The sequence below is a fragment of the Chiloscyllium plagiosum genome, chromosome 39, assembly GCF_004010195.1.
Source record: "Chiloscyllium plagiosum isolate BGI_BamShark_2017 chromosome 39, ASM401019v2, whole genome shotgun sequence".
Taxonomy (NCBI): domain Eukaryota; kingdom Metazoa; phylum Chordata; class Chondrichthyes; order Orectolobiformes; family Hemiscylliidae; genus Chiloscyllium; species Chiloscyllium plagiosum.
Genome location: NC_057748.1, coordinates 17,358,371 through 17,380,656, shown reverse-complemented (window position 1 = coordinate 17,380,656; position 22,286 = coordinate 17,358,371). Strand labels below are relative to the sequence as shown.

The 22,286-nt window shown below is 44.5% G+C and overlaps 2 protein-coding genes across 2 annotated transcripts in view; both read right to left on the bottom strand.

The window, feature by feature from the left end:
* Positions 1-6,717, bottom strand: part of LOC122542026 (phosphomannomutase 1-like) — a 33,425-nt gene extending 26,708 nt beyond the window's left edge. Inside the window, exons 1-3 of the mRNA XM_043679316.1 lie at positions 6,523-6,717; positions 4,444-4,561; positions 2,002-2,078 (exon numbers count right to left, since the gene is read on the bottom strand). Of these exons, the coding sequence (XP_043535251.1) occupies positions 2,002-2,078; positions 4,444-4,561; positions 6,523-6,615 (288 nt within the window). The 5' untranslated portion in view covers positions 6,616-6,717. The remainder of the gene's footprint in view (positions 1-2,001; positions 2,079-4,443; positions 4,562-6,522) is intronic.
* An 8,000-nt stretch (positions 6,718-14,717) lies between these two features.
* Positions 14,718-22,286, bottom strand: part of LOC122542285 (desumoylating isopeptidase 1-like) — a 15,140-nt gene continuing 7,571 nt past the window's right edge. The window contains exons 2-6 of the mRNA XM_043679877.1: positions 19,783-19,804; positions 19,589-19,658; positions 17,992-18,101; positions 16,685-16,807; positions 14,718-15,727 (exon numbers count right to left, since the gene is read on the bottom strand). Coding sequence (XP_043535812.1) covers positions 15,637-15,727; positions 16,685-16,807; positions 17,992-18,101; positions 19,589-19,658; positions 19,783-19,804 — 416 coding nt within the window. The 3' untranslated portion in view covers positions 14,718-15,636. The remainder of the gene's footprint in view (positions 15,728-16,684; positions 16,808-17,991; positions 18,102-19,588; positions 19,659-19,782; positions 19,805-22,286) is intronic.

The following is a 22,286-nucleotide window of genomic DNA, read 5'->3' as shown; positions in this document are numbered from 1 at the left end:
TATCCCACGAGATGGTGGCTGGCCCTCTGTTTTATTTTCCTAGATTCTACACTGATGTTCCTGACAGTTCGGAGAAAACAGGCCCTTAACGGTCATCAAAATTGGATGACAAAATTGGAGGTGTTTCTTTCTGACTGAAAAAGGATGAGGGCAGACACACTGGTGACCAATGGTGAGGCATTTACAGGCAGGAGTGGGTCATGTGATAAAAACTCCAGGCCACTAGAGTTGGCTACTCTGCTGGGCTAAGAACATAAGAGATAGGAGCAGGAGTAGGCCATTCAGCCCCTCAGGCCCGCTCCGACCTTCAATAAGATCACGGCTGACCCGAGTGCAGTTTGAACTCCACTTTCTTGCCTCTGACACCCTCCGTGATATATATGCAGAAGTTGTGGTTCTGTTCGCCGAGCTGGAAGTTTTTGTTGCAAACGTTTCGTCCCCTGTCTAGGTGACATCCTCAGTGCTTGGGAGCCTCCTGTGAAGCGCTTCTGTGATGTTTCCTCTGGCATTTATCGTGGCCTGTCTCTGCCGCTTCCGGTTGTCAGTTCCAGCTGTCCGCTGTAGTGGCCGGTATATTGGGTCCAGGTCGATGTGTTTGTTAATAGAGTCTGTGGATGAATGCCATGCCTCTAGGAATTCCCTGGCTGTTCTCTGTTTGGCTTGCCCTATAATGGTAGTGTTGTCCCATCTGCGTGTGTGGCTACTAAGGATAGCTGGTCGTGTCGTTTCGTGGCTAGTCGGCCAAGACAGGGGACGAAACGTTTGCAAGACAAATTCCCAGCTCGGCGAACAGAACCACAACAACGAGCACCCGAGCTACAAATCTTCTCCCAAACTTTGCATATGTGTAGAAGTCTGGAACAGTTGAATGTTACCTCAAATATAGAAGATGTTGTTACTGTATGGCAAATAGATCACTGAGAATACTGAATCACCGAAGCAGAAGTGACAGCCTACTGGTATTATCACTGGACTGTTAATCCAGAGACCCAGGTAATGTCTGGGGACCCAGGTTCAAATCCTGCCAAGGAATTTGAAAAAAAATCTGGAATTAAGAAACTAATGATAACCATAAATCCCATTGTCGACTGTTGGAAAAACCCATCTAGTTCATTAACTCACTGTGTCTCACACCTACACACACACACACCATGGGGAAAAAAAAGGGAGGAAAAAAAAACCAAGAATGTTCACACCTGTGCACACACACAACATGGGTGCTGGGAAAAAATAAGCACTACCGCAGTTAGGCGGTAGTGTGGGAGATTTTTAAAAAAAAAAGAAAATAAATGCAAGCTTAGCCAGCAACACCCTCATCCCGTGGATGGATAAAGAGATAAATAATACTCCCTCCTTAATCAGGAATCTACCTCTGCCTTAAAGCCATTCCATTGCTCTACATCCCTCGCAACTCTTTGAGTGAAAAACTTTCCTCTTCACCACATTCCCCTGTTGTACAAATGGTTGTGAGATTTGAAATTTGTCATTCGTGTCCTGATCAGGTGAATTGGCCATGCTAAATTGTCCCATAGTGTTCGGTCAATTAGTCAGAGGGAAATGGGTCTGGGTGAGTTACTCTTCGAGGGTCGGTGTGGGGTTGTTGGGCCGAAGGGCCTGTTTCCACACTGTAGGGAATCTAATCTAATCAAATCTAACAAAACATTTCAACGTGTCCCACTCTTTAGCGGACGCATAGTATTCTGACAGTCCTGAGGCGTAGTGTAATGCCCCTATCTCTGAGACAGGGGCTGCAGATTCAATCCCAGCTGCCCTGAATACACAGAAACAAGAAGCAGGAGTAGGCCATTCGGCCCCGTGTGCCTTCTTCCCCATTCCATTTGATCTTTCTCTCCAAACCTTTTCATGCGAGTAATAATATGTCCAAACAGGTTGGTTAAAATCGCGTTTCTAAATTTGTTCTCGATGCATTGCCTGGGATTCGTAAAACTGTGTGATCCTGGTCTGGACCGTGAAGTGACCTTGGGTGATTTCTGGACCCACCTCCTTTGTGATGAACTTTCCGTCTCGGTACTGGACTGTTCCGTTTTCGGCGAAGACGTAATCGAATTTCTGAATGACTGTGGAAAGGAACGGAGAGCTGGGTGAGATTGTAAAGATAGAAGAGCAGAAGGAGGCCATTCAGCCCACTGCATCTGGCCTGCCATTCACTAAGATCATGGATCATCTGATAATCCTCAGCTCCATGTAATCGTGGGGCACAGTGCTCAGATCGTAGGACCCTTACAGTGCAGAAAGAGGCCACTCAGCCTATCAAGGCTGCACTGACCCTTCATAGAGCATCCCTCCCAGTCCCAATCCCTGTAACCCTGTGTTTCCCAATAGCTAACCCCTTCACCTGCATATCCCTAGACACTATGGACAATTTAACATGGGCAGAGTCAAAAAGTGTGGTGCTGGAAAAGCACAGCCGGTCAGGCAGCATTTGAGGAGCAGGAAGAGTCAACGTTTCAAGCATATGCTCTTCGTCAGGCATGTGTGTGGGTGGGGGGGGGGGCTGAGTGATAGAGGGAGGAGGAGAACTTCTTCAAGGTGGGCTTCCATGGAAGGGGCTTCACGGTGAGATTACAATCAAGCGCCAGACTTTTCCAGCACCACGCTTTTGACTCTAATCTCCAGCATCTGAAGTCCTCACTTTCTCCTAATTCAGCATGGGGCAATCCATCCTAACCTGCACATCTTCGATAGGACAGGCACGGTCACAGAAAGAGAGGAGGATTTAGTATCACTCCTTCAAGATCCTGAGCCATTCCATCCAGGTCCATTTTGTATTGACTTGTGATGGGTGAATTGGTAATGTGGGCTGTCGTTTATTGCCCGTCCCTAGTTGCCCTGGAAAGGTGGTAGCGAGCTGCCTTCCTGAGCCACTGCCTGCACTGGCACTGCTGGTACACGGTCACAAGATTACAATCAAGCGCCAGACTTTTCCAGCACCACGCTTTTGACTCTAATCTCCAGCATCTGAAGTCCTCACTTTCTCCTAATTCAGCATGGGGCAATCCATCCTAACCTGCACATCTTCGATAGGACAGGCACGGTCACAGAAAGAGAGGAGGATTTAGTATCGCCCCTTCAAGATCCTGAGCCATTCCATCCAGGTCCATTTTGTATTGACTTGTGATGGGTGAATTGGCAATGTGGGCTGTCGTTTATTGCCCGTCCCTGGTTGCACTGGAAAGGTGGTAGTGAGCTGCCTTCCTGAGCCACTGCCTGCACTGGCACTGCTGGTACACGGTCACAGTGGTGGCTGGTGCTTACCGCACTCCTCCACGGTTTCAGAGCCAAAGCAGGGAGGTGCCTGAAGAAAGGGACCAACTGTGAACCCAAGAAACAACTTATTTGTGGGACTCGGGCCATCACCGGCCCAGGCAGCATTTCTTGCCCACCCCTAGAACTGAGTGGCATCTTAGAGGCATTTCAAAGGATCATTAGGAGGCAATTACATGACTGTGGGTCACATCTAGGCCAGACTGGGTAAGGGTGCCAGATTTCCCTCCCTCAAGGGCATTGGTGAACCAGATGGGTCCTTATAACAATCAGAAGATGTCTCGTCGTCAGTGATACTAGTCATACAGCACGGAAAGAGACCCTTGGGTCCAACCAGTCCATGTCGACCATAATCCCAAACTGAATGGGTCCCACCTGCCTGTGGTTTATTATCCTGGGACATGACCACGACACCAACATGGGGTGGCATGGTGGCTCAGTGGTTAGCACTGCTGCCTCACAGCACCAGGCTCCCAGGTTCGATTCCAGCCTCGGGTGACTGTCAGCGTGGAGTTTGCACATTCTCCCCGTGTCCGTGCAGGTTTCCTCTGGGTGCTCTGGTTTCCTCCCACAGTCCAAAGATGTGCAGACCAGGTGAATTGGCTACGCGACACCAACATGGGGCGGCACGGTGGCTCAGTGGTTAGCACTGCTGCCTCACAGCACCAGGCTCCCAGGTTCAATTCCAGCCTCGGGTGACTGTCAGCGTGGAGTTTGCACATTCTCCCCATGTCCGTGCAGGTTTCCTCCGGGTGCTCTGGTTTCCTCCCACAGTCCAAAGATGTGCAGACCATGTGAATTGGCTACGCCAAAATTGCCCATAGTGTTAGGTGCATTAGTCAGAGGGAGATGGATCTGGCAGGGCTACTGTTCGGAGGGTCGGTGTAGACTGGTTGGGCCGAAGGGCCTGTTCCCACACTGTAGGGAATCTAATCTAAAACCACCACCTAGCCCTGGCATAATCGTAACGCCCAGTTATCTCACACAAAGGAGCTGATATCCACCAAGGGAACTTCCGGGCAGTGTTTCCCACGAAGGGCTGACACATGCGCAGGGACCCCAGCAAACCCGCTCGCGGCTGACCACGTGCGAGAACGGCCCGTCGACGGGAACCCAGGCCTCCTGCTCCAGCGCCCCCATGTGGCCCAGTGGCCTCACCTTCCTCTCCTTCCCCCAGCTGCTCCGCGATCTTGATGTAATCAGAGCCACCCACCACACCGATCTTCACCTTGGTCCGGAGCCGCTGGAAAAACTCGTCCAGCTCAGGCGTGATTTTCTATAAGAGAACAAGGTGGTGAGAGGCTAGTTCAACCGGGTGTGTGTTCGGGGGTGGGGGCGGGGGCGGGTGGTTGTCCCAGGTGCTCGGGTCGGCTTGGCCTCATGAAGAGTTCAGCCGGGAATGCCTGACCTTGGCTGAGGCCACAGCAGCTGAGGAAAGTGATTGGGAGCCAGAGTCACCTCAGGAACCCACGCACCATTACTACAAGAGAGATCTGAATTAATCTCGCGCCTTTGACAGCCTCAGGACATCCCAGGATTAACTACAACCAAAGGCGTGCATCTTAAAGTTGTGCTGTAGGAAACGGGGCAGAAGTGTTGCACAGTTAGCTCCCACACCACAAGGACCAGATAGTTTTTTTCCCAACCTGGTATTTGTTGAGAGCTATGCATTCTCTCAGAGATGAGGAACTTTCTCTCTCTCTCTCTCATACCAGAGAGCTTTCATGCTCCATCTGAGAGAGTGCACCCCTGACAATGCAGCACTCTCCCCCCCCCAGTACTGACTGCCCTTTGTACTGAAGTGTCTGGAACTGGGGCTTGAACTCATGATGCTCTGCCTCAGAGGTGAACCGACTGAGTCACTCCTGCTGTATTTACACCATTGGGAGTCGCAGGTAGACAGGCTACTGAAGGCAGCATTGGGTAGGCTTTCCCTTATTGGTCAGTGCAACAGGTATAGGAGTTGGGAGGTCATGTTGCAGGACAATGGTTAGGACGCTTTTAGAATATTGTGTTCAATTCTGGATTCCCTGCCATAGGAAAGATGTTAAACTTGAAAGAGTTCAGAAAAGATTAATTAGGATGTTGCCAGGATTGGAGGCTAAAGGGAAAGGTTGAACAGGCTGGGGCTGTTTTCCCTGGAGCGTCGGAGGCTGAGGGGTGATCTTATTGAGGTTTGTAAAATCATGAGGGGCATGGATAGGATAAATAGGCAAGGTCTTTTCCCCAGGATAAGGGAGTCCAGAACTAGAGGGCATAGGTTTGGGGTGAGAGGGGAAAGACATAAAAGAGACTTAAGGGGCAACTTTTTCCACACAGAGGGTGCTGCGTGTGGAATGAGCTGCCAGAGGAAGTGGTGGAGGCTGGTACAATTGCAACATTTAAAAGGCATCTGGATGGGTATATGAATAGGAAGGGTTGAAGAGGGATATGGGTCAAATGCTGGCAAACGGGACTGGATTAATTTAGGATATCTGGTTAGCATAGACAAGTCGGACCGAAGGGTCTGTTTCTGTGCTGGACATTTCTTTGACTCCATGAGTAATCACCAGGCTCCCCGTTGTATCCAGACTGGATCAGATGACAATTCCTTAACAAAACACATTCAATTGCAGTTTTACAAATATCGATTTGAGCACATCATCAAAAGCTTTACAGGGGAGGGGGGAGGCAAGGAGGGCCTCAGATACCCATAGCCATGAACCTGGAGGCAGGGCTTCCTGGACAAACCCTATTTTAGCTTCTTGACTCCCCAACCCAAGAGGATAAAGAATTGATAGAGAGAGAGAGAGAGAGAGAGAAAATCTATTAAATCCTTTAATAGTCTTAAAACACTTCAAAGTCAAGCCCTTCTGTTCTGACATTGCGTATATTCCCAAATCTCCTGTTCAACTTGCCCTCCTAACTCCCCCTGTTATTATTCAGGACACTACTCCTTTCCCCAGTATCCTGCCACCAAGGGGGAAAGCCAGACCGAACAGTTTGTTAAAGGGCCGTTCATATCAGCCCCTGTCCTGATATAGCCCTTTTAAAATGATCTCTTGAAGGAGGCGGACTTTGGTCTCTGATCGAGAGCGCACAGGGGTTTGAGCAGAGGGGCATATTCTGGTGAGCTCTCTCTCTCTCTCTCACACACACACAGACACTTGCTTTAACTAACATTGCAGCAAAGTGAACTGACTGAGAGCAGAGCACAGCACTGACCTTGTACAAGGTCCCCTTCCCCTTCCCCCTTACCTGTCTTGCTGCAGTCAGAGTGCCGTCCACATCAAACAGGCAGAGAGTGTGGGGCTCCGGCTCTCTCTCAGCCATATCCCCCCCAGCTTCCATGAACCTCCTCTCCTTCCCTCTACCACATCAGGATCCGCGGGGATCACCGCATTCTGAAACTGACACCCTCCTCGAACTGACGACAGCGATCACATGCCAGAGGAACAGAAGGGGAGGGAGCTGTGTGGTTTCTCTCTCCATCACACCCGAGAGTCAACGGTCAGGCAAGTTACACAAACCCAATGACTCATCGCAGCCAGCAAATAAAATTAGCACAATTTGTTTTTGGGAGACTTCCTTCCCCTCTTTCCAGGTACGAGGAGCATTCAATATTATTGGCCCTTGAACTAAAATCTCTATTTTAAAAATCCATATATTTTTAAAGCAAGTTGGGAGGGGGCATTTCAGTCCCTGAGACACAGGTTTCAGATTTGAACCCCACCCCCAGCTAACTGGATAAGATACCAAATGTACATATTATCATCCTGCAGATCTCCCAACACACACACACACACTGATGGCAGGGACAAATCACCGCAGATACTCGAGTCTGTACTGAAAACAAATAAAAAATGCTGGAAACCACAGCGGCTGTAGAGAGTGAAGATAACTTTAAGTCGAGATGACTGTTCATCAGAACTCTGAAGAGGAGTCATCTAGACATACTAATGGCAGCTGGTTAGAGTGAGAGAGATTCTTGGTCAGCTACATGATGGCCTGGAACTTCAACCCTCACTATCCATAACATACAGGTCAAAGTGTAAATTGGTTTAGTAACTCGGACTCCTCAGGCAGGCTGGTTGGCTGGTGTGGACCAAATTGGTGGCAGTAACACAAGGTTTTTGTGCAGCTGCAAAAATACCTCCTTGTGGATATATCAGTCCCTTAGCTATAAAGGCCAAAGTTCCACTAACAATTGGCAGAAGTCACACAACACCATGTTATAGTCCAACTGGTTTATCTGAATTTTTTTTGATTAGATTACTTAGCGTGAAAACAGGCCCTTCGGCCCAACAAGTCCACACCGACCCACTGAAGCGCAACCCACCCAGACCCATTCCCCTACATTTACCCCTTCACCTAACACTACGGGAAATTTAGCATGGCCAATTCACCTAACCTACACATTTTTGATTGTGGGAGGAAACCAGAGCACCCGGAGGAAATCCACGCAGACACGGGGAGACTACACACAGTCAGTCGCCTGAGGCTGGAATTGAACCCGGGTATCTGACGCTGTGAGGCAGCAGTGCTAACCACTGTACCGCCCATATTGCAAGCTTTCCGAGTGCTACTCCTTCACTAGGTGAAGTCCCCATTTCACCTGAAGAAAGAGCAGTGCTTTGAAAGCTGGCGATTTCAAACCAACCTGTCAGACTGTAACCTGATTTTGTCCACCCCAGTCTAACACCGGCATTTCAGCATCACCAGTAACAGTTGTGAACAGGTTTTGCAGTTCTTGCATTTTGGTGATCTTTGGAGTCGAATCCCTAAATCTCTCTGGGTCATTGTTTCTAGCTTTTCATCTTTTGAAGGCTGGGCCAAAACTGAAACGGACCTGTTCCCACATTGAAAATGTGCAATGGTTGGATTTCAATCCACCAACATTGTGCAATTTCACACAGCAACAACCCAGCCTCCACTACCAATCTGAATTTAGTCAGAAAATTCACATTTGTACTTTGAGCCATTAATAAGATGCTATGAAGAGTTGAGGCCCTGGATACAGGTTCATTTGAATCACCACCAGTAGCTTTAGTCCAAAGAGTGTGCACTCATGACTTACCCTTTCTCTCGGTTGACCCAACTTACAGTGTTCAGTTCCGTAAGTTTGAATCTTAGTTAAACAGTCTCTTATGTGGATCATGATTCAATGTCTTCTGGAAGTTTGCAGAAAATACATACCCTGCTACATACAGCAGTGCACTAACTAACTAAATAGCAGGCCAATGTCTCACAGAACATAAAGATTAGACTGAAAGTTTAAAAAAAATCTTTATTGGCATTTGAAATGGAACCTACACACATGTATGAAACAACTTGCAGAAACATTTGCTGTGCAACATTTTAAAAACTTTTCTCATCAACGAAAATAAGAGCCAGCAGCAATTGCATCTTGTGCAATTTAACTTTAAATAAAGCAAAACAATTTACAAAATCAACTCGTTTAAAATGTGCCCGGTCATAAGGGACAAATTGGCAAATGGTTTGTACTATTACAGAAACACTGTGCAAAACATTTAGAATGCCTTGGAAAAGCAGGACCAGATTGCTTCTCAGGGTACATGGAATGCACATAGCTTAAAAACTCAAACATGTCAAGACAGAAGGGGGTCTGATCACTCAAAGCAAGGCAACAAAGCAAAGTTCAGTCAGGATGACTCCCAGCAACTGGTCTCTAAGACTGATGGGTGCCATTTGTGCTATTGGATGTAGATAACAGGTAAGTTACCTGCACTCTTCTGTCTGTAAGGAAAATGGATAAACTGGGCAGTTCCTGCAAAAGGACCACAGTCCCAAACTTCAATTGTGCTTTGAAACTACTTGCTTCATAGATGGATTGGATAGAGGCCTTCCATTAGATGCAGGCTAATGGCAATTAATCCAAGTACCTCCCTCTGTACATCCCCTTCAGTTAGACAGAAAACATGACTACAAAATGAACTCAAATGGAGTGCGATACCACACAGGTGCTGGGTCCAAACGGGTTGGGAATCAAGAACAGGAATGGCAAATTTAAAACATCATTTAAACATTTTAAAAAATGCATGGGAACATCAACAGGTATCCTGTAGTCTACTGCATGGGTACTCTTCTGAAATCATGGACATGTAAAAGCACTGTTGGAGATTAGCTGATGATTCAATCACCACCCACTAATTTTTATTTGATTCCAATATTGTGTTCATTTCCTATGTTAGCACAAATAAAATGTAATTACAGGATGACAGTTGAAGAAAACCACCTCCAAAATGCTGCCTATTTATTGGTTATTAACTAATATTTCAGACACATCTATAGACGTTCATGTTTTCACAGTAGATTTAGTCCAATGTGCTGGGGAAAACTGTATTCTTTTATTTTTCTCTTGCACCAATTTTTTTTGTTTTTTTAAAAAAAAACTAAGTTTTGACCAATGATTTAATGACGGGCAAACATAACTGCTCAGGAACTTGTATGTGCCAACTCAGTTCTCATTTTATGCCAGGAAAGCTCAGGGCTCCATATTGTGCTCTACCAAAGTTCCACGGCAGGAGAACCTCCAAGTGAGTTGTCTACACACTGAACCAATTGTTGCTGGAAGTGACATTACAGCAACCTCTAGTGGGAGCAATTAGAACTGCAAAAACTGGGACCACTTAAAAAGACCAGGGAAAGGACAAACCGTCCCTCGCTGCGAATGTGCTACCCTGACCTGCAGGCAAGGATTAGGTGTATTCCATGGAGGAAACGTAAAACAATAAAACTCAGGAAAGAATCTGTGGTTACTCACCAACTCAATACACTTCCCACTTAGTGCACAGCAAGAGTACAGGAGGTTGTGGCAATAGCTTTATGGAATATAAATGCAAATGCAAAATTAGGAACAAGCTGTTGCTAGCCACCTGAAGGCAGGCTGAAGATGGCATCCTAACTATGATGTGCACAACTGCATTTGTTGAGGTACATTTCCCATTCGCCAAGCCAGATGTCAAGTCTTCAACTCCATGACTATAAACATTTCAAACCTCCCAAAATAAATGTGGGTGACATGCCTGCTCATGCCACTTCATGACCAGCTGAGAGATGGTACCTCGAATCAGAACAAGGTGGGCAATGCTTGCAACCTTCCAATCATTCCAAACAAGGTAATGCAATGGCAAGATCACTCCCCTTAAAGTTAACAATTAAACCATCATGGCAAGAAATCGGTGACAAGCAACCATGCAATTTAGCAACATGCACATTACCACTGCAAGCTCAAGAGAGGTGCTACATCCAATAACTTGGCTGAGCATCAATATAATTAACAGCAACAGAGACAGAAAGAGACAAAACAACCATGCAATAAGCTGGAGCAACTGGACCCTTACGAATCATCAGTTAAATAAAAGCAAAGTTTTTCAAAGTAAAACATTTCATATATTAAATAGACAAAAACTTTGACATTAATAAGCACAAACACAAGACATGTTTTCATATAAATTGAACTGTGATGTGGCAGATGCTTAAATGGGCAAGGAGTTTTGAATGTGCACTAGGATCCTGTGCCAGTCAATGCTTCTTTTGCCTTACGTTTATAAACCATTATTGAAGAGGTTGGTAAAATACAATTCCCTGATTTACATATCCATTAAAATCCATCAATATTTAAATATTGTAAACAGATATCTAAGATAAACAATAATACATTCAAATACATAAGACCCATGTCCATACAGGCTGATATCTGGTCTTAAATCCACTGTTAATTTGAAGTTAGTAATTTGAATGATCTGATCACAAGTTGTTTTTCAGCATTGAATTTGTACTTGGACGTTAACAACACTGAACGTCTGATCACTTGAATAACGAATTTCTTTTTAAAAAGCAAAATAACTTTCCATTAACAGGAGGAAACGGTGTCCTGATGACATTCTGGAGGGTTTTTTTTGCCAATGCTTCTGCTGGAAGACAAGTCATTTCTGAGCAGGACCTGCAGTGAACTAAAGAAAAAACTGAAGAACAGTAACAGTTTCTAATTGGGAGCCTAAGGTCAGTTCTGATTTCTCCTCTCCCCTCCCCTCCCCCCAAAACTACCACCACCAACTACTGCAGCACCTTTGGTTCTGCAGGGGCCAAACACACTTTGATAATTCTCAGGTCTTTCCTTAAGGTCCCAGCTCACGCTGCAACAGACTGCTCCTGACACCCATCACAATCTGCATGTCACCCAGGACAGCTGAGCCTTATTGCGCCAGACACTGCTGACAAACTACCGAGCTGGAGGCGCAAGGCAGCAATACAGTACAGCTTAATCTGATTAATGCCCAAAACACAAACACCGCAACAATTCAGAATGTAAATCCTGGCTGGTTATTGTCCCTCAGTCACAGCTTAAGGACAAGGAGAACTACAACAACTGTGGGCATATATTAAAAAAAAACAGGTTAGGGGATCAAAACTGGGATTCCTCCTCAATTGCTCTGGTACACCTCAAGGAGTCATTAACAATAATACCCCACATGAGTCATAAAGTTTAGGGTTCAAACCCTACTCCAGACATATCTGATGAGTGGGGAACATTGCACAGGCTTCAGTGGATCTGCAGTTCAATGATGCTTTCTCTCTCTCTCGCTCGACCCCACCCCACACTCATTGCTCACACTGTGGGAATTCAGTGGTGTGAAGATGGTTATGGCCTTGAAATGAGTGCTTACGCCACAGCACGTTAATCAGCCTGTGAATCTGCCCACTGCTCCATGGGAAGTGTCAAGATAGAACATCAACTGAGGAAGCTGCTGATAATGAAACTCAAACCTAGGCTGACAGATTGCAAGCAACCACCTGAAAAATAAAACTCAATGGACTCAGAGGCTTCAGCTGCAAAACCTCAACAGCCCAATTCATCTGCTTTGCAAATACGAAGGAGGAACGGGAGGAATGGCAGGGAGACGGTCACGCATGGGCAAACTGTGATGCTTGGTGGCACTGACACCTGGAGAGAAAAGGATTAATAAACTCAAGATCTAACAAATAAAACATTAAGGAATAAATGTTCAAATCAAGAAATTCAACAATATGCACATAATTAGCAGGGCGTTACAATTCAGGAGAAGTTAGTTTGGGAACATGATCGGCATGTACTAGCTGGACCGAAGGGTCTGTTTCCATGCTGTATGAGTCTGGTAAATTCACAGGACAAGTAATTCAGAGGATTGGCCTAATGTTCTGTGGAAAATGGTTTAAATCCCAACAGCGGCTGGTAAAAGTTGCATTCAATTAATAAACCTATAATTTAAAAACAGTTTCCATAACATGGTCATGAAATTATCAACTGTCGTAAAAATCTACCTGCTGCATGAGATAGGAAGGAAGCCTGTTGTCCTTACTTGACCAGACTGTCGTACAATTGTGGACCAATAGTAATATGGGTAAGTCTTCAATGCCCTCTGAAATAGCCTAGCAAATACCCAATTGTAACCAACTGCAGCAGATACTGATGGACCACAACAGAACAAGGTGGCAGCTTTGGTGCAATTAGGGCTATGAAATGCTGGTCTTGCCAGTGACACACCCATCCCAAAAAATGAAAACCACTTTCAAAACCTCTGGTGTCTCCCCCCACACCCAAACCACCTAATGCTACTCAGACAATGGCAGAACTGTACGATGTTGAACAACGCCAAAGAAATCACTGTGCAAGTTCTCATCTCAAGCAGCCAAACCTGCAGAGGCAGGAAATTAAAACAGGGCAGTTGGATTTGCTCTGAAGATTGCAGTTGCCATGGTAAAAGACAGAAAAAGTCACCAAGAGACTGCAGCACTGCACTCAATTATTTTTGTTTGCGTATTCCATGCCAACTGCTGACAATTGGCTTCACTGCTTGCAGTTAGATCAGTCCCTGACCCCTCAACAGCAAAGTTACAAAGAGAAAACATTTCAAGTCGGAAAATCTCTAATATTAAACTCAATTTGAATTCCCAATCCTTCAGCTCAATTGAGACAGAATTATAGAACTTTACTTCCAAACAATGCTAATGAGTATAATTAGACTTTATTAAACCAAGCTGCATTGAGATTTCACTGAAGTTTAGGCTCATTGAGATAGTTCTGCTGAAGGGCTGGGGGTTCATACTCTGCACATGATTTTCCATGGCAAATGGCATCCAACTGGGTGAAGTTACTCAATTAAGGGTTCAAGACCATGCTCCCAATTTCCACAAAATTACACCAATACAGGAAAGCTTTTTATATCATACCAATAATAAGTTTTCAAACCCTGCCCTGCACTTGAGAATTTTGTAGCTGACTTGTTCAAACTGATTGCTATATTAACAAATTTACAAATATGGCAAACTCACTGCCAGAACCCAAGGCAGCATAGTCTGCTGGGCCACTGGGGTGGACTCGACTGTCAGTAGCTGGAAATATTAAAAAGTCCTGCCTGATTCTGGGAAACTGAACGTGTATTGTTAAGAAATGGAAGGAGATGAGTAGGATTGCAGGATCATGTTCTCAGTTGAGTGTGTTTTTGGTGCCTGTCCAACCCACACCATTGCAATACCATGGCATTACTGAGCAACAATAAATAAACTGATGTACTGAGAGCATGAGAAAGGAAGAGAGCATCCAGCATTATCCACTACCTGTGTCAGGCTGCCTAATTACACAGGGAGTGGCAACAGCAACACCATTTTGGCCATGTTTGGCTACAGCTAGAACAAGAAGCCTCACATACACCTCACACAATAGGCTTGTTTAACAAACATCTGCCATCATTCAGGAACCAAAAAAGTGAAGTACAATCAAACCAAAACACTTGCACTCCATGAGAATTAATTGGATAAAAAGGTTAAAGTTTTCGAATTTACGTTGCAAACTCTTGTGAATAGAGGCCACACCTAATAATGCCAAATGATCACTTTTTTGGCCAACATATTAGACAATCCTGCACTAGATGAGGTTGTGGTGTAATAATCCATACCACTGGGATAACTAGAGGCTGGAGGAGTTTGAACCCTTGCAGCTGGCTGTTCTGTCCATTGGCATTGGGGCAGCCCCTGGTCTAAAACATTAAAGCAGGGATGGCCAATACTGAGCTGTACAGAAAACAGCTGGTTTATTCCCCAAGTTGTGAATTAGTTGGTCACAAATGGAATGGGTGTGAAAAAAGCAGAGGTGCAACCTCATGGATTAGGGGAGACAGAGTATGTACACCACCCAGGATTCATGTTTCTGACTGCTGGCCTGTAGCTGTGGGGAGAAATACGTACATAGGGATACATGGCAAGAATTGTGTCATGTCTGGGAGCAAGGGCTCTGAAGTCCAACAAGCTGTCTGCACTCACCATTCCATATGTGACCAGCTGCCCCTGTGAAGTCATTGCCCAGTATCATATACTGGGCAAGGGGATGGACAGAGCAACTATTTACAGCAAGAAACAAAGTGGACTGAAGTAATCTGAAACTGGGACTCTCATGATTTCAGCTCAAGTTTAATCTACTGATTTGATCAGGTGAAAGAAAAAAAAACGAACCAACATCTCTTTCAATTGCAGCCGAGTGCTGATAGATACACGATACTCCTGGGGAAGTACGCTACTAACGGAGTGCAGCCCCTAGAAGGTTCATTGACACTTAAAGCCACAGCTGAGTGCCAAGTGCCAGAAAGAAAAGGGACGTGGAAGCTGGTGTCAGCCGAAGCAGAATGGGAGGCTGAGCAAGGGGAAATCCTCCCACCATGTTGAACTGGACTGTGAAAACAGGCGAGATCCTCTCCTCCCGAATGTGGGAGGATTCTGAAGTTGGGTTAGGGCAGGCAGCAATTTGAAGTGCACACATCAGACCATGGCATGATATGAAAAGCAAGGTGACTCAAGTATATCTTTCCTTCCCACATACAACATAGCTATCCCTAAACAAACCCTGACAACACTGCAAACACTACCCCTTGAATTGGTCAATGCATTGGCAATGATGTTGGCATAACAATGACGGAAACACCTTTAAGGTCTCCATGCTGGTGGCCTCTTTCAGAAGAGGAGGAGGAGGGTGGGGGGGTGGGAGGGGTACTGGCTGGCTAAATACATTGTGAAAGAAGCAAGGAATCAATCTCTCATGACTGCTGCTTGCTACAGCTTATTCAAAGACAGTTGACAAAAGGGAGCTGACAACAACCTGATAGAAGCACTGAATTCTACAGTGCAATCTGTATTAGATGCATGTTTCAAATGGATTTTAAAAAAGCATTTCTACCACTTTTTAACGTTCTACGTTAAGTCAGATATGAGATGAAAGATGCTTGAAGGGGATTTGTTTTTTGGAAAATCATTGTATAGTTCTGTGAGGCCAGTGACTGTACACGTCCCTGCAGTCAGCAGCTCTCTGGACTGCAGCTACTAACTCGGATTCTGATCATTGAAGCTGCTTCCTCCCACTGGCTGAATCTGAACCGAGTCCAGGATGGGCTTAATGAGTTGGCCAAAAGGGCTGATGGAAAAATAAAACAGGAACAAAGATGTTAGTCATTACAGAAAAAAATATCACTTTTCTTAAAAAAAGGTCTCTTTTTCCATTTTTGCCCTTCCCCTCCTTACAAAGAAACCTGTCCTCTGCTGGTATTGGATTCCGTGAACACCAACGATTCCCTGGCTCCATCGCTAAATGTGAGTGCAGCAGATGCTGCTGGGTTACTCAACTGAGGGATCGCCAAGGAAAACTGCTCCTACTCTGCCATGATGCTTTTCTCCTTTTAATATTTCATGGAATGTGAATCTTACTATATTTGCTACCCAACCTTATTGCCCTTGAATTCATGGCTTTCAATTTCAGAGGGCAGTTAAGAGGCAGCCACACTGCTGTGGGTATGGAATCACATCTCGGTGTGATTTCCAGATGGGATTTCCTTCCCTACAGGAGGAGATTAGTACATATACTTTCTAGCAGGAATCACCTGGGAATCTGGCTGGCAGTTCCTCCCTAGACCATGAAGGCCAAAGAAATTAAGATTAGATTAGATTACCTACAGTGTGGAAACAGGCCCTTTGGCCCAACCAGTCCACACTGACCCTCCGAAGAGTAACCCACCCAGACCTATTTCCCTCTGACTAATGCACCTAGCACTATGGGCAATTTAGCATGGCCAATTCACCTGACCTACCCACTGTGGGAGGAAACCGGAGCAAACCCACGCAGACACGGGGAGAATGTGCAAACTCCACACAGACAGTCACCCGAGGCTGGAATCGAACCTGAGACCCTGGTGCTGTGAGGCAGCAGTGCTAACCATTCAGCCACCGTGCCGCCATTAAGGGCAGAGATCACAAGTCAAGGCTATGAACTGTGGTCTTTGTAGTCATGCTGCAGAGACTCTTGCAGTAGCCCAACATGGGTCAATGCCTTCGAAGTATGCAGAGTGATTAACACCTCAGTGGGAAATGTACTCACGTTGATAAAACCTCAGAAGGCAGGTCAGTGATATACGACGGAATCTTCTTCCCAGTGAGGAATTGGGAAACTTCGTTACTGAATGTATTGCAATTATGTTCAAACAATTTGTAGCACTCTCCCCTGCAACAAAATGATAAAGTGAGAGGTGTCACAGAATCACAACCACTACAATAAGGAATACCATTCAGCAGTTGTCCCTGCACGTGTCCCCTTCAAAACCCTTTGTCATTGTTGTGTACATTCCTCCCCTTAAAGCCACAATTGATTCTGTCTCCATCACACTCCCAGTCAGTGCAATCCTAGCCCTCATCCTTCACTGTGGATTCAGGGAGGAGAGAATATTTACCCTGATCAATGCTTACTGCATTAAATAAATAGTTTTGCAATTACTCCACACCTCTTATTGCATCAATGCATGCATCCAGATATTAATGAAAAGTCGATGAAATCTCAGTGTATTGAATAAAATCAGATAATTGGTTAACATAAATATGCAGTACGATATTGAGTGGGCATTTTAAATCAAGGACTTTCTCTGCTGTCTCAGCACTGTTTGAACAGCACACCAATATTCATCCTTCGCTCAACATCCAAATCCAAATGGCTTTGATTTCTGGATGAAATAGGCAGACACACGGCATGAAGCTCAATGTGGAGAAATTACAAAAGTGACATATTTTGAGAGGACAACAAACAATGGCAATACAGTAGATAAAATTTATCTGGATAAAAAAAAATCAGAGGATGAAGAAACAAATTTCCACTTTGACCTCACTGGAATGCTAGTAAAATGCAACATAGAACTAAAAACATGACACATATGTAGTAGACATTACTGCAATCGTAATAAGGAGAAACTAGGCCTCAAATGTTTACTACTAAGCAAACCCAAGAGGTTACAACTTCAGTTTGCCCGAAGAGCGCACACCCACTATACCCTTCAAACACAAACTGTAAACAGATGAACTAATTACAGTGGTGCTTGCAGAACGACCTCCACAGCACGAGGCAGCGGCTACAAACAAATTGTCTTTTTCACTAATGTTATCTGCCATCCTTTGGTACAACATTGCCTCCATTGGCAGCAGATGCAATTACATACTACTTTCTACAACAAACGTCCTTACAGCACAAATACCTGACAAGATATGTGCACAGTTGCTAGATTTAATATACAGATGAAAGTGCAGCCATTGTTTATGCCTGCTCGTGACCCCAAAGACATGGGCGTTCTGGCCATTCAGTTCTAGGCAACGCATTAAGTTGGCCCACTGCAAAAGCACAGACTGCAAAGAGGAACTAACCTGAATGCTGACTCTCCTAGAGAGGATAAATATTCCATAATTAACTCCTCAGTCACTTCAGTTGTCCCCAGATCAATGACAGAGTCAGGTGGCCCAAGTAAAGTCCCTCCCTTGGGAACAGAAAGAGGAAACACAAGACTATTATAATAAAGAAAATGGCCACAATATCATACAGATACTGGGTTAAATACATTCCATTATCATAAATTTGTTGTGAGTGTCAAATTTCCTGTCCTTCCCACATAGGTCACTCAAATCAGTAATTTAGGGAAGATTACACAACACAAGTATACTTCTAGCATTGTTGGTATCAGGACTTTAATTCATCAGGAATGGAAGTCAAAAGGAATGTAGCAATGCAAGTGATGACATTACAACGAACATCACCAAAATATTAGCTCCCCTGATACTGTAGCGAGTGAAACAGCTAAATTAACTCAGCATCCCTAGATCAGGGAGAAGAAAGTGAATGGGGACTTTTTTGTTCTTGTTCTCTCAGGATTTGGGAGATGCTGGCTTGACCAATGTTTATTGCTCATCCCCAACAGTGCCCGAAAAGGTAACGGTGAGCCGCCTTCTTGAACCACAGCAATACTTGAGATGCAAATAGACACAATGCTGTTAGGGTTCCTAAACGTGATCATTAACACCACAGCTGCTATAAAGACAGAGTTGATGCCTAGCATTTCAGTTTGATCATAATAGGTTAATGAGAGCATGAACAGCATTATTGTGAATATTTGGTTTGTGTTGGTGGGGTTTAGGGAACTTTAGGCCACTTTTACAAACTAAGACACCTGTTTGAGGACTATCCAGAATTAAGTCTTAGCTTTCCCTATGCAGCTGATCAACCAGCCAAGCAAGATTCCAGAAGAGGGTGTGAAGGCCATGTCCTTAGTTTCTTGTAAAGCAGGTCATGTTAGAAGGAGTTTAAAAAAGATTCAGTCAACTGATACCTGGGATAGGGTAATCTTTGTAGGAAAAAGGTTGGATAGGCTGGGCCTATTCTCATTGAAGTTTACAAGAATGAGAAGTGACCCCATTCAAAGAAAACCCTGATTGGAATTATCAGGATAGAACTGAAAGGATGCTTCTCTTTGTGGGTCAGATAAGAACTGGGGAACACACTTTAAAAATTAGGGATCTCTCATTTAAGATGGAAATAGGGAATTTTCTCCTCGAGGGACTTGAAACTCTCTACTGCATAGAGTATCGTGGATACTTTTAAGGCATAGATAGATTTGGATAGATGGGGGTAGGTGAAATTTGTGATCTGTGACCTTAACGGCTGAGCCAGCTCGAGGGACAATGACCTACTAAGTCACATGCTCCCAAAGATGACATTTGATGGATTTCCAGAAAACATGATGATCACAGTATTCAAAGGCAAGAATCAATTCCATTCTGGAGATAGGTTTTCCCAATTGTGCTTGTAGATTGTATGAGAATTTCTTTTGAAAATGAATTGCTACATTGGCTAGTATTCAGCTTCATTTACCCCTTTAAGAGGAGGGTTGATGCACAAACATGAAATCAGTTGAAGATGAGGCAAGTATGGATGGATAAAACATTCAGAAAGTAGAAAGAAAATACTCACTGGCTGACAATTAGCTATTCCACCCGACCCATAGAAGAACTCCTCTCCGTTGACAACTATTGCAGTGTGCCTGAAGGAGGAGCAAATTCACATTTAAATAGACACACGTGCAAGAATTATTTTAATGCAAAAATATACAACTCTTTGATTGCTGAAGTGAAAGACTAGTTTTGAAATTTCACAGATTAACTCACCATATTCCATCAAGTTGTTTTCCTGTTTTGAGAAGAACAAAAGAAGATGGGTGAGTGTCAGAACAGCAGGTGAGGATGATCAAAAATTAGCAGGCTGGATTTTAACTCAGATACTGCAAACTCTGATCAAACACCAAATTAGGGATTACTTTGCACTGACTAACTTGGGTAAAGGACCATAACCACTAAGCAGGAGATTAAGGAAGAAAGAAAGATTGATAAAGTGATGGTTTAAATCAGGAGGCAAGTAATGAGGGCACAGCATCCCAAACTGTGGGTTACGGCGATTGGTGGGGTCAGGAGCTCCAAGCCAACAACGGTTGCCACGCAGCTGAGGAGCCTCATTAAAGCCCTGGTTTTAAATAAAAACTGAATATGGCCTAATGGATCATTCGTGAACTTGAGTCCTGCTTCAAATTTTTCAAAAACACTGAAGAGGTAGGATTCTCAAAGTCCCCTCTCCCTAGCATCACATCCTGCTCCAAGCCCAGCCATGGATGTGGGTTACATTAGGGCCTACAGTGATTGGTTCAGAGGCCAGAAGCAGAAGTTTGTGATTTCTGTCCCAGTGCTGCCCTCACCACAGTTTCAGCTCCTTAACCACCCTGCTCACAATGAGCAGACACTGAAATTCACAAGTCTCATACAGTCACAACAGGAAAAAAGAAAAGTTTAGGTAACACTGGATATGGGAATACTGTGTTTCAAAAGCTTAAATATTCTGAGAGAAAGACTGAGACAAGCAATGAATTCAAGAGATTGCAAATACTAGAAGAGAACGTTATTGGAGTAGGTGTTTATCTAACGGAGCTCATTTCAGCCAAGTAAGCCCATAAGGTGGGTGCAATGAAGAAAATAGGATGACAGTCGACAAGAGAAAAAAGAACATACAGAGACAGAACAGGATCAAGGCATAATTAAAGAGAGGAGAAAGTGAGGACTGTAGATGCTGGAGATCAGAGCTGAAAATGTGTTGCTGGAAAAGCGCAGCAGGTCAGGCAGCATCCAAGGAACAGGAGAATCGACGTTTCGGGCATAAGCCCTTCTTCAAGAATAATTAAAGAGAGACAATGGTATCAGAGCTGAGGAGAATAATGTATCAAATGGTCTGCTTTTTTCCTAAAAATGGTTAATTTTTCGATAATTCCATCTTTCTGACTCAGAGGTCCAGCTGTTCACTCCTACTTGCACACGGACTCCAACAACAGGATACAAGTGCTACAGGAAAGATAGAAAGGGAGGCAAGAGAGGAGGGGAGTGGCATTTTTGATAAGGGATAGCATTACAGCTGTGCTAAGGGAGGATATTCCCGGAAATACATCCAGGGAAGTTACTTGGGTAGAACTGAGAAATAAGAAAGGGATGATCACCTTATTGGGATTGTATTATAGACCCCCCAATAGTCAGAGGGAAATTGAGAAACAAACTTGTAAGGAGATCTCAGCTATCTGTAAGAATAATAGGGTGGTTATGGTAGGGGATTTTAACTTTCCAGACGTAGACTGGGACTGCCATAGTGTTAAAGGTTTAGATGGAGAGGAATTTCTTAAGTGTGTACAAGAAAGTTTTCTGATTCAGTATGTGGATGTACCTACTAGCGAAGGTGCAAAACTTGACCTACTCTTGGGAAGTAAGGCAGGGCAGGTGACTGAGGTGTCAGTGGGGGAGCACTTTGGGGCCAGCAACCATAATCCTATTTGTTTTAAAATAGTGATGGAAAAGGATAGACCAGATCTAAAAATTGAAGTTCTAAGTTGGAGAAAAGCCAATTTTGACGATGTTAGGCAAAAACTTTCGAAAGTTGATTGGAGACAGATGCTCGTAGGTAAAGGGACGGCTGGAAAATGGGAAGCCTTCAGAAATGAGATAACAAGAATCCAGAGAAAGTATATTCCTGTCAGGATGAAAGGGAAGGCTGGTAGGTATAGGGAATGCTGGATGACTAAAGAAATTGAGGGTTTGGTTAAGAAAAAGAAGGAAGCATATGTCAGGTATAGACAGGATAAATCGAGCGAATCCTTAGAAAAGTAAAAAGGAAGTAGGAGTATACTTAAGAGGGAAATCAGGAGGGCAAAACGGGGACATAAGATAGCTTTAAGGAGAATCCAAAGTGTTTTCACAAATATATTAAGGACAAAAGGGTAACTAGAGAGAGAATAGGGCCCCTCAAAGATCAGCAAGGCGGCCTTTGCGTGGAGCCACAGAAAATGGGGGAGATACTAAATGAATATTTTGCATCAGTATTTACTGTGGAAAAGGATATGGAAGATATAGACTGTAGGGAAATAGATGGCGATATCTCGCAAAATGTCCAGATTACAGAGGAGGAATTGCTAGATGTCTTGAAACGGTTAAAGATGAATAAATCCCCAGAACCTGATCAGGTGTACCCGAGAGCTCTGTGGGAAGCTAGAGAAGTGATTGCTGGGCCTCTTGCTGAGATATTTGTATCATCAACAGTCACAGGTGAGGTGCCGGAAGACTGGAGGTTGGCAAACATGGTG